Source organism: Chenopodium album, chromosome 22, assembly GCF_948465745.1.
Source record: "Chenopodium album chromosome 22, dcCheAlbu1.1, whole genome shotgun sequence".
NCBI lineage: Eukaryota > Viridiplantae > Streptophyta > Magnoliopsida > Caryophyllales > Amaranthaceae > Chenopodium > Chenopodium album.
The window spans coordinates 25,953,844-25,964,947 of record NC_137855.1 but is presented as its reverse complement, the minus strand read 5'-3'; the positions used below and the strand labels follow the sequence as shown (position 1 = coordinate 25,964,947).

At 34.8% G+C, this 11,104-nt stretch overlaps 1 protein-coding gene and 1 long non-coding RNA gene across 2 annotated transcripts; both read left to right on the top strand.

Annotated features, from left to right (window-relative positions):
• Positions 1 to 4,514: 4,514 nt before the first annotated feature.
• On the top strand, positions 4,515 to 8,865 carry LOC145604108 (uncharacterized). The gene is made up of 7 exons (XM_081660056.1): positions 4,515 to 4,652; positions 4,823 to 4,984; positions 5,776 to 5,975; positions 6,055 to 6,386; positions 6,474 to 6,631; positions 6,712 to 6,775; positions 8,458 to 8,865. Exons 5-7 carry the CDS (start codon positions 6,564 to 6,566, stop codon positions 8,863 to 8,865), a joined length of 540 nt encoding a protein of 179 aa, XP_081516182.1. The 5' UTR covers positions 4,515 to 4,652; positions 4,823 to 4,984; positions 5,776 to 5,975; positions 6,055 to 6,386; positions 6,474 to 6,563.
• A 1,519-nt stretch (positions 8,866 to 10,384) lies between these two features.
• Positions 10,385 to 11,104, top strand: LOC145603545 (uncharacterized). The gene is made up of 3 exons (XR_014104874.1): positions 10,385 to 10,755; positions 10,869 to 10,950; positions 11,042 to 11,104. It is a non-coding gene; the product is annotated as an uncharacterized LOC145603545 (long non-coding RNA).

The following is an 11,104-nucleotide window of genomic DNA, read 5'->3' as shown; positions in this document are numbered from 1 at the left end:
TGAATAATGGCAAGTGTTTGAGTAAAAGCCGTCCTTAATCATAAAAGGCATGGACTAATAAATTGCATTATAGAAAAACCCGTCCGAATTTAGCAAAAGGCGAGGACATTGCAAGTAAAAAAAAAAGAAAAAAAATTGAAAAAAGTAAAAATTCAAAAATATTTTGATGTATTCTTTTCTCCTTCTAAGCATTGTGGACAATGCTTCATTTAAGCTTGGGGGAGAAGCGTTTACGCTTTTTGTATATATTTCTTGTGAGTATAGCTTCAAATAAGCTTGGGGGTGTTGCTTTTGTTTGGTGATTTCTTGATCGTGTTGTTAAGGATTGATCACCCTTTTGCTTCACTTTTTAGGAAAACCGCCAAATTTTAAAAATTTTAGCCTACCTTCACCCTTTATGCCTTACGTTACAACCTTGGGGAAAGACCTTTCGACCTAGAAAGTTGAGTCACTATTCGGGGGAGGGAATCATGGGTCATTGCCTAAGGAAAGGGGATGTGAAGTCAAGATGTCGAGTAGCCAAAAATTTGATTTTTTTTTCCAGTTCCTTCGCGGAATCTATGAGATGCTCACTAAGGGGAGATATGAGATTAGTAGGGGGAACGCGGTAAGACCGTTTGGGATGAAAGTGGAGTGTGATATCTAGTTCCTATGCTTAGCATATTTATGTTTCAATCAACCTTAGGTATCTTGAAGCGTGCACTCCGTTACTTGTTTAGAAAGATTTGCATTCACTTGTGCTTTTACATTTGCAAAAATCCTTTCATGAACATTTGTTTGCTTTTCTTGTATTTTATTTTCTTTTTCATGCTTTGCCTTGTTTGTATTATTATGAGAGTTATGGGTAAACTCTTAGGATACCCTTACGAGAGCATCACTCGTCCTCTAGGGCGATCTAGGGGTTTAAATGGCTTGTCTTTAGTTGCTAAAATTGACCGTGATTCCTACGAAAGTGAGTTAGTGTATATTCCCACATTCTCTAGTTTTCTCGTTTCTTTCTTTGCTTGAATAATGTCATCATTTTTCCCTTGGGTTGGATTTTGTTTTGCTCGAGGACGAGCAAAAGTTTAGCTTGGGGGAATTTGATCCGTGCCATTTATGGCACCTTTAGGCTATGTTTTCTTTATATTTCTATGCTCGTTTTTAGTTGTTTGTGTCGTGTTTATAGAAAATAATGCTCAATTTGTGTTATTTTGTGTTAGTTTAGAGAAATGCATGCTTTTAATGGTTTTCTTATCATTTTATTCATTTCTCGGCTATTTCTCTCGCTTCTCCGTATCTTTGTGTTGTTTTGTAGGTACGTCGCGAGCTATATGCATGGAAATTGAAAATAGCACCCACTAGCATCAATATGCACTTTTCGGAATTGAATTTGAGTTTGAAACAAAGGAAAACGAAGGATTGCAAAGTATCAAATAGGACCTTTGTGCATTGTTTCAGCCATATCTCAAGTTCTAGAGATCAGATTGATGTGATTCAAGTTGGGTTGGAAACTAGACTTGAAGAGATTTCCAATGATAGGTCTCACGCCTTCATACGATTCTTAGATCGGAAGTTACAGCCTTCTGAAGTTGGCCCTGGAAAACTGCCGCGGGCGCGGGCTACAGTACCCGCGGGCGCGGGGTTGCTGCTGCTCCAAAACTGCCGTATTTGGGCAGTAAGCACCCGCGGTTGTCCCGAGGGCTCCCCGAGGGCGCGGGCCTTGGCCCCGCGGGCGCGGGCTTGGGCCGCGGGCGCGGCTATCGGGGTGTCCATTCCCCTCCGCGGGCGCGGCATATTTCTCCGCGGGCGCGGGTTTCCGGGTCTTTTACGATTTTTAAGCTTCTTTTCTCCTTTTGTGTATATAGTTTTTGGTTTCTTTTATTCTTCATTCATGTAATTCTTTAGTTTTAGAATAGTTTTCTCTCTCTTAGGTTAAGAGCTTCTCTCTCTATATTAGGAGTAGTTTTAGAGAGAGAAGGTGAGGAATTTCAATGGTGATTGAGAGATTGAAGATGCAAGTGTGACAATTGTGTTGGAGATCTTCCTAATTATCAATGAGCATTTCTAAACTCTATCTCATTCTATTGTTTTGTTTAATTAGATGTTTGTTTGGTTTGATTTTGATATTTGATGTTTGATTAGAGTAATTGTTCTTGATATTTTGTTAATTCTTGTTTTCTATAGTTGATAGTAGATTTGATGATGATGTTTCTTGAGTAGTTTACTTGCTAGGGTTTGGGTAAACATGTGTGATTTATGGATTGAGTTTGATTTGGGAATTTGAGTAGTTCTTGTGTTGTGATTAAATTGATTCATGGAGGTTTGCATGTTGCATAAGTTTGATTGGAGTAGCTAACCATGATTGCTAGCATTGATTGCGTGATTGAATTGATTGACATGACCACTTGATATCGATTTGATCATAATTAGTTGAGTATTTGATTATGTTTCTTCATATTGTTTAGCACTAGAGAAATCTATGTTAGAGAGTGTGAGGATGATTAGTTGAATGCCCCTAATTGCTCCTACTATTTGTCTTTGCATTGCTTGGATTGCTTGACTCCCTAATTAGCTTGGTTATCATGAATGCATGTTGATCCCCATTCCCTAGTGTTTCATTTGTTTGATTCTTGATTTAGGAAGTAGAATAGCGCTACCTTTCACCTTAGACTTCGACCTAGCTTAGGCGTTAATTAGAAATACTTGAACATAACCGTTCCTAGTGGTTCGACCCTTGACTTACCTCTATACTTGTATTTAGGTAGTTGAGTGATTATAAATTTGTTTGACCGTAGGGAGGATTAGTTCAACGACATAGTTTTCCCCACGTCAGAACTTTGGGGGGTGTTCTTTTTCTTCAATCCCAAATACCGGTTACCGGTTGAATGGGTTTTTTTGTTTTTTTTTGGTTAAAGTGACATGTCACAAATTGAGTGGTAAAAAAAAATTTAACTAAAAAAAAGCAAAAATAAAAATAAAAAAAATTAACCCAGCCAACCCCTCCCAAATCCGGCCACCAGCAAATTCCAAGCAACCACCCCCTTCACCGCTGATTCCCCCTCCCCCGTCGCCGCTGATTCCCCCTCCCCCGTCGCCGCTGATTCCCCCTTCCCTTTGCGCCGCTGATTCCCCATCCCCTTTCGCCACTAATTCCCCCTTCTTTCTTTTTCGTTTTCTCGTTTTCCTACGGCTCTCGAAAATCCTTGAAACCACCTCCCCCTCACTCGAAAACCACAAAAAAGCCTCCACCAGCATTGAAAACCCTAGCCGCAAGGGTTTCGAGGTGGTTGGAGGAAGGATCTGGAATTTTCGAGGGGTTTAATTGGTGGTTTCGTGGGGGAATGGGGGTGGAGGTGGGTCGCAACGGCAACACCAGGTGGGGGAAGGAGGGGAGGGTTTACGGGGTGGGGGAAGGGGGGGGAGGGTTTTCGTGGGTGGGGGAAGGGAGGGGGAGGTGTTTCGGCGGGTGGGGAGTGGTGTTCGAGCGGTGGGGGTAATTTCGGGGTGGGGGCTGGTGGAGGGGGTGGTGGAGGTGGGGAAATTGGTGGTTTGGGGGGGGAATTTTTTTTTTTTTTTTATTTTTATTTCTGATTTTTAATTTTTTTTTTATTTTTTTTTTGGACCAATGACAAGCTAACACGTGTCATGGTGACCTCTTATTAAAGGTCGTTGACTCTCGTTGACCGGTTTGGGAGTGAAGAAAATGAAGACCCCCTAAAGTTTGGATTATTCCAGAATAATCCAAAGTTGGGATTATTGTACCAAAATTGATGAAAGTTGGGATTATTTTTTCTAATTTTTCCAATTAAATAATACAAATTGGTTTTTAAGTTGATATAATTAGAATAATGTTTAGAAAAATTCAATTTTTGGTAGTTAATAGTTAATAATGTTGGATTTTATGTTTATTATATTTACAATGTTGGTTATTACTATGTTTAATATTAATGAATATCTACAATAATGACTATGCGTCATGTTGGCGGTGATGAAGATGGTGCAAATCACAAACTTGGAAAAATGGCTCAAATCATACCTCGAGGAGAGGGTAGCCGAAAGAGGTTGTGATGGGTGGTGGTGGTTGTGTTAGGAGAGGGAGGAAGACAAAGGTATAATTAGAAGTTCACTAAATATTGTGACCGATTGTGATAAATTTGTGGGCGCCGTTTACGATTCACTAATGTTTTGTTACAGTACGTTCAATTAAGAACTCTTAATTTGACTTGATTTTAGTCAAGCTCGACCCGACTTAATTTGCCCTATTAGAATAAAATGACCCGTTATTATCCGATCCATTACGGATCAACCCAAACTTTATATGATTACCCTATTTGACTCCACTATTTATAGCCAATATGGATGTCAAAATAATCCTTATTTACCTTGTTTGAAATAAGAATATCCTCCCGTCAAAAAAAAAAACAAGAATGATCCTTGACCGTTGATAATGTTTAGATCTTACGATTCACATTATATGCGTATCAAATACTCTTCTTCCTGCCTTTTCACTTTTCTTCCCTGTTCCACTTTTATGCTGAGCCTCTTTCTTTCTCCTCCATTGAAGCTACTCTAAAAACTCCATTAAAGCGGTTTCCGAGCTTTCTCTCCTCCTAAATTCTCCGTTAAAGTGGCTCCTGAGATTTTTTCCCATCAACAAGGCAGCTCCTTAGGTGAGGGTTTTTTTTTTTTGTTTTTTTGGGTGTGTAATATTAATTTCACAATTTAGGGTATATATGTATATTTTAAATGTCAGTATACTCAATTTAGGGTTCTTCTAAAGTGAATTATTGAAATATTTACTGAAATTATGAAAGTTTATAACGAGTGATTATGTTGCTAGAGTTTTGCTGTGTGCACCTTTTACGTTGATGATATTAAGCCAGAAGAAGTTTGGAGCTTTTCACTGTTACACTACGCCTCTCTCTCTCCATCGAATGGTACTCTGAATTCTCCATTGAAGCGGCTTCTAAGCGCTCGCTCGTCCCTTGTAGCAGTATCTGAGGTAAGATTTTTATTTTTAATAATCGAATATCAATATCACAATGTAGGGTTTATTGTTATTTTAATTGTCAATATGTTCAATTTAGGGTTCTTTTAAAGTGGATTATTGAACTATTCGGTTTTATTAACTCAAGTTATGAAATATTATAACTAGCAATGTCATTGCTAGAATTTAACTATTGTACAACTTTACTTAGATATTCATTTTTTTTGTTGTTGATAAAAACGGCCCAAATTTACGCAGATATTCTTAAGCGAGAAACATTTTTATGTTACATTTGAAGTTTAATTTGATAATCTAAGTTGTACAGAATCAGGAAATGGAAACGGATGCGGAAACAGAATCAGAAACGAGAGAATGAGGAAACCAGGAAAAGTAAATTTTCAAATAGTTTGGGATCATGGAAATGAAATATTGATATAATTTAGGTGATGTTTAGCTGGCATAAGAAAATATGGGAATTGGAAAATCGTAGGGATTGTAACTAGGGATAGTTGTTTGGTTAAGAAAAAATCCTAGGAATTTTTACTTTCCACAAAATGTAGGAATTTAATTACCTAGTTTCCCTTAGGTAAATAGGAATTTATATGGGAAGTTACTTCCCAACATTGCAAATCAAACAACTTTAGAAAAATCCCAAATTCATGTGAATTTCTAGACTTTATATTCTTGAAAAAATTGATAGTTTTAAGGTGGCGAAGTTGAAAAAAATTGAAGAAGATAAAATTTATACACCAATTTGTCAAATATGCTCTCTTCTCTGTACAATTTAATTAATTTTGTCTCTGCAGATCAAACATGGGGGATTCACTGAGGATGAGTATTGTTCTACCGATTATTGAATCACTGAAAAATGCTAAATCGTATCATGATGCAATTGATCTGATTAATAAAGAATTTCGCAAGATGGAAAATGTAGATAACGTTTGTTCTTTACTTGAGCTACTTGCTCATTGTTACTATGGTACATTCGATGACACAGATTATGATAGTAAGTTACGCTTTTTTTTTTTTTTTTAATTTCTTAAATTTGTTAGATATATTTAATCCCATTAAATTTATTGTTGTAGAGGCGTTTGAAGCTCTTTGTAGATGCAGATCGTTGCAAGGAGATGATTATGAATTCCAAAATGCAGAATCCTATTATATATTTGGGCATATTTCAATATTTTCACTTTTCAATTCCATGAGTAATGATTTTTTTTAATTAAATAAAGAAAATAATGTTAACTTATTTGTTTATGTAGGGTTGGAAAGTTCAAGAGAGGGATGTTAGATGATGCCCTTGTTGCTTGTACTATAGGTTTGAACAAGCCACAAATTGAACCAGAATTGAAACATGCCCATGAGTGTTCTATCACCAAGATAACAAAAGAAATAGAAGCTGAAAAATTGGCAAGAGGTATGATGAATAAAATATTTAAATTTTCACTAATAAAAAAAGTTAGATAATATTTACCTTTTAACGATCAATTTAAATTTTTTCTAGATGAAGCAAAAAAGCTAATTGAGGCTGAGGAGAGGGAGAAAAAGAAAGCTGAAGATACTCAAAATCAAATGAGGCAAAAAAAAAGAAAAGATGAAGAATGTAGAAAATGTCACAAAGGTTATGGAAGAAAACCTCAAGGAAGCTTTAAAATCTATTAGGTTAGTTATAATACTTTACATTATTTTAATGTTCTTTTATAAAAATTTAAAATAAACTTTTTTCCTTCTTTGTGAAGTAGTGACATGGAAGTCAGAGAGGATGGTGGAACTAGTACTATCTTACCTGAGTGGCAACCTCGAGAGGTAAGTTTTTCATAGTTTTAGTAGTTTGCTTTATATGTGTACTTCGGATAAATTAAAATACCTATATGGGGTTATTATTGGTAAAAGACTAAAAAACCTAGTTCTTAAAACACGAGTTGATAACAAATGGTCCCCCAAAAAAGGCAGAAATCTGTTTTAAGGAATTAGTTTGCAATGATAACTTAAAATGAAAGTAAGTCATGGTAGTTACATGAGCAAGAAAGAGTAAACGAACCTAATTTGTTGGCACTAAGCTGCAATACAAAGGGACATAATATCATAAAATTTGTTCCAAAATTCTAATATAGACACGTGGTTCAAGGGAGCTACATATAACTATGTAACTATATTAATATCTACCATATTGTTCAATTCAATTAATCCATGAAATTGAGTTTTTTAAGATTTAATTTATCAAAGCCTTATTGGTCACATACCTAGCAAGTAGTAGGTAAACACCCTCAAAAACCAAATTTTCGCAAACAACAGTAGCTTAAAAATCTCAAAGTCCAATTGATCACAACATCCCATTAAAAAACAACCTGTTAATTTGCCCAAATCACCATCAATTCCTAAATTTTTAGGGTTTTATGGTAGACACAAATAAGAGCATGAAATTGAAGATGAATATCGTGTTTGAGCATATTGAGATGATTGACGGAAGAAATGTAGACATGCTCGAAGGTGTCAAGGTTAGTGAATTGAGCAAAGAGTGAAGGGAAGCAAGAGATTGGAAAAAAAAAGTGTGAACGAAGGGAAAAAATAATATGGTGAGGAGGAAAAAGGAAAAAAAAGTGAGGTGGGAAGGGTTGCACTCAAGTCAACAAAAGTATAATGTTCATTGAACATTTAACTTGGGGATAGCCACATGTATAGATAGTGTTGATGAGAAGTGAAGAGAGAGTTGGAAAAGGGACACGTGTATAGGTCTTTGTTTTATTTAGTGTGTATTATATATAAGTGCAATAGTTGAACATGCATCTCTCTTAGATACTTTTATGATGTACCTACAGAATTCTTGCATATTATTAGAAAGGAAAAGAAGATGAAGCTTTTTAGAGCTTTAATGGTCATATGAGCTTAAATAAGATTTGAATTGTTTATTTCACGGGAGTGTACTTATTCAAGTTTAAATTTCGTAATTGATTTTCGTGTGTGATTTAGTTATTTGCATGATTTGATTGTAGAAATACTTCCTTGTAAATTTTAGAAAGAAAAATGAAAAAAAGTTTTGGGCCTTTAGGCCATTTTAGATCGAAGGAAGTAAATTAAGATCTATTGTTTCATAGCTTTGATGATTAAAAAACTGAGCTTGTTTTTGACTCCTGATTACGAGTCAAGAGTATCAATTGTGTGAGAAATTGTGTATTGAGTATTATATTGATATTTTTGTATTAGGTAAAATTGTGTCTTACTTGAACCAAGTTTAATCGTTTGTGTCTGAAAATTTATGATGAATCTATGAGAACATCTAATATGACAAAACAAAGATCAAATAATTATTAATATTTACATGAAGTTAAGGCTCATGTTATTCAAGTTTTCGTATTTAGCTACCAATGAGCTTTTTATTGTTTGAATTGAACATGGCTTTCGCTTTGGCTTTGGCTTTGGCTTTGGCATTGTCTTGTTTTCTTTTATATCTGATAATGATAATGTATTTTGGTTTATAAATGTTGTAGTTCAATGTTCCCTTCAATGGCATATTAGAGAAAAAAAGTGGGCGGAATTGCTTCATAGGAAGTATTCAAAGTGAATTGTGCAAGCTGCCGAAGTCTTTTGTGGAGGCTTCATCATATCACTTTGACAAATGTGATGAGCTAGTGACATTGTGCAGCAACTACGAATGCTTACTCAATGTGGAGCATTTAATATTAAACCCCATTGACATGTCTAAGAAGCTTCTTGTCACAGAAATAGTTTATTCTATCGAGGAGTTTTTTTTTCTCTCAAGTATCAGAAACTCAAGAGTTCTAACATATTTGCCGATGAGACTTCGTTGGGGGAAATGTGGTGGGATCATATTTCTGGGATGTTCCGGAGAATCTTTAGGTAAACAATTCCTTTCTTCATTTATATATGAGAAATGATACGCAATACTCTTACTTAAATCAATGTACCAATCCTTACATATTTTCTTCTGAGAGTTTAATTTTTCTTTTGAAAAAAACAAGTATAAAAGTTATATCTTCTTTGAATTCAAGCATTGTAAGTTAAATTGTTTGCTTATATAGCTCTCATTATGTAAACTAAATGAATTTGTAAAGTGGTTCTTATTAGATTGGGTTTGTTACCGAGCAAATGTTCATAATGCATAGCTAAAAAGAAGCATATACTATATTTGTAAGACTAAAAATTGACAAATTATGATGCCATGCAAATAATATTATCAGTAAGGGTTACACATAGAATTTTCAAAGCAGTAAAGTACCATGCAAAATTTTCATTTGTTTTTTCATTATAGGAATTGAATGGTTCTAACACATACATTATATATTTATTAATTATGTTTTTGGTCATTGTAATTGTAAGATGTGGCTAGAGGGTTGATGTTTTTGCATGAGAAAACTAATTATGCTTGTGGGGATTTATCTTTCAACACTTTCGTTACATTTGGTGGTAGGGGGCGGATCCTACCCTCCTTGGACAAGTCCAAGAAAGGTGAAGAAGATGTGACTCAATTTGTTCAGCTACTGAACAATATTGTATATTTTCCTTTCGTAGGAAAATCTACTCATGTCATTGTTCTTCCGAGTGACTTGGGTTGGATTTCATTCCCCGCATGCAGTAAGTTTCATCATTATCGTCATCATCATGAAAAACTCATAACCATTATTGCATGAATTTTTTTATCCTTAATTGATTTTCTGGATGATGGATTTTTAATTTTCATTTGGACCTATTCTTGATGGTGAGAGTCAATTGAAGTTTTGTTCTTGGTTCCTTGGGTGTTCCTGTTAGATTCCACCACCCATTTAATTGCATATAGTTTGACATTTATAACCGATTTAAACACTAGAAAGTTCATAAAAGACTTACTTGCTGAATTTCTGATTTGTAAGTTTGCTCTTCAATTTCTGATTTTAGGATTTTTGAGAATCGTAAGTTCTCCTTTTGAAGTTTTCAGTTTCTTTACTACTCTAGTTGTTGTCTTATGATGGTTTTCTTATTATCCATTTCTACAAATTGATGAGATAAGAATTTAAAGCGGGTATGGTTAAGGAAAGCATTAAACTTGCATAGGGATGAGAGGAGGTTTTGCTTCGAGTATGATGAGTGGATAGAATGATATCGAACTTGACTTTTATGTTGTCTAGCGTAGAGATATTGCGATGTTACAAATTTGATATTGTGTTGTCCATGCATGTGTTAAGATAACTATTATCCTTATTATCAGCATTCATGATCAAGGTGGTGTTGTGTTAAACCATGGTTGCTTGCATCTGTTTCAAAATGTTAGGGAATGGTGTTCTTGATCGTTTTAGTTAGTTTTCAAGTTGCACATGTGTATAAATACATATGTTGTTAGTTTGTAATGTTTCACTTTTATTTTAAAGCTTAGGTTGAGTGTGTTAGCTGATGCTTACATATTAGGTTTATGTTTACTAAGGCTATAAACTTGAATGAATTTTTGTTTCTGATGTGTTTTGTTTTACTTTAGGAGAGTACCGACATATTTTCTTGTTAATCATCCATTTTTTTGGACGGTTCAAGAGAAAATTGATTTTGCCTTGAAGCTTAAGAAGTTTATCAAAAAGACGAAACATACAGAGGCAGTGGTTCAAAAACAGATGAAACGATTAGGTGCTTTCAATAATTGGTGGGATGGACTCGCAGGTGTTTATTTCAATATATGGAATACTTCTCAACTTAAAAAGACTATTACTTCTTGCAAAAGAGAAGTGGATATTGTACGATTTTTTAATGCGGCTTATTCCCATGTTAATGACGAGGACTACAAAATAGATCGCAAGTGGAAGGTTTGTTTATATTTAATTTGTGTGAATGTAACATGCTTGATTTATGTTATTATATATTGTAATAGTGTATTTTCTTATGTTTTCTTCATTCTGGCAGAAATTGACTGATGTAGAGATTGAGAGAGATCTGGAGGCTTATTTTCCTGATTATTACGTTACTATATTTGGATGTCTTTGTGATTGTATGAATAATAGGTAAGTGTACCTAATTTGACTTGTCAATTCTTTAACTATCTCTAAAAAGACACAAAAACTAAAAGAACTAGTACATCTTTGTTTTTATTAGATCGTTACGTGAGAATGAGTTGAAGGATGTCAACCGTTTACTTCCGAGTTGATCATTGATGAG

Bases quoted from the DNA above. Each gene is read 5' to 3' on its own strand.
- LOC145604108 (XM_081660056.1), top strand. From the start codon at position 6,564: ATGAAGAATGTAGAAAATGTCACAAAGGTTATGGAAGAAAACCTCAAG. The intron at 6,632-6,711 runs GTTAGTTATAAT...TTTGTGAAGTAG, and splicing joins GAAGCTTTAAAATCTATTAG to TGACATGGAAGTCAGAGAGG. The intron at 6,776-8,457 runs GTAAGTTTTTCA...TAAATGTTGTAG, and splicing joins CTGAGTGGCAACCTCGAGAG to TTCAATGTTCCCTTCAATGG.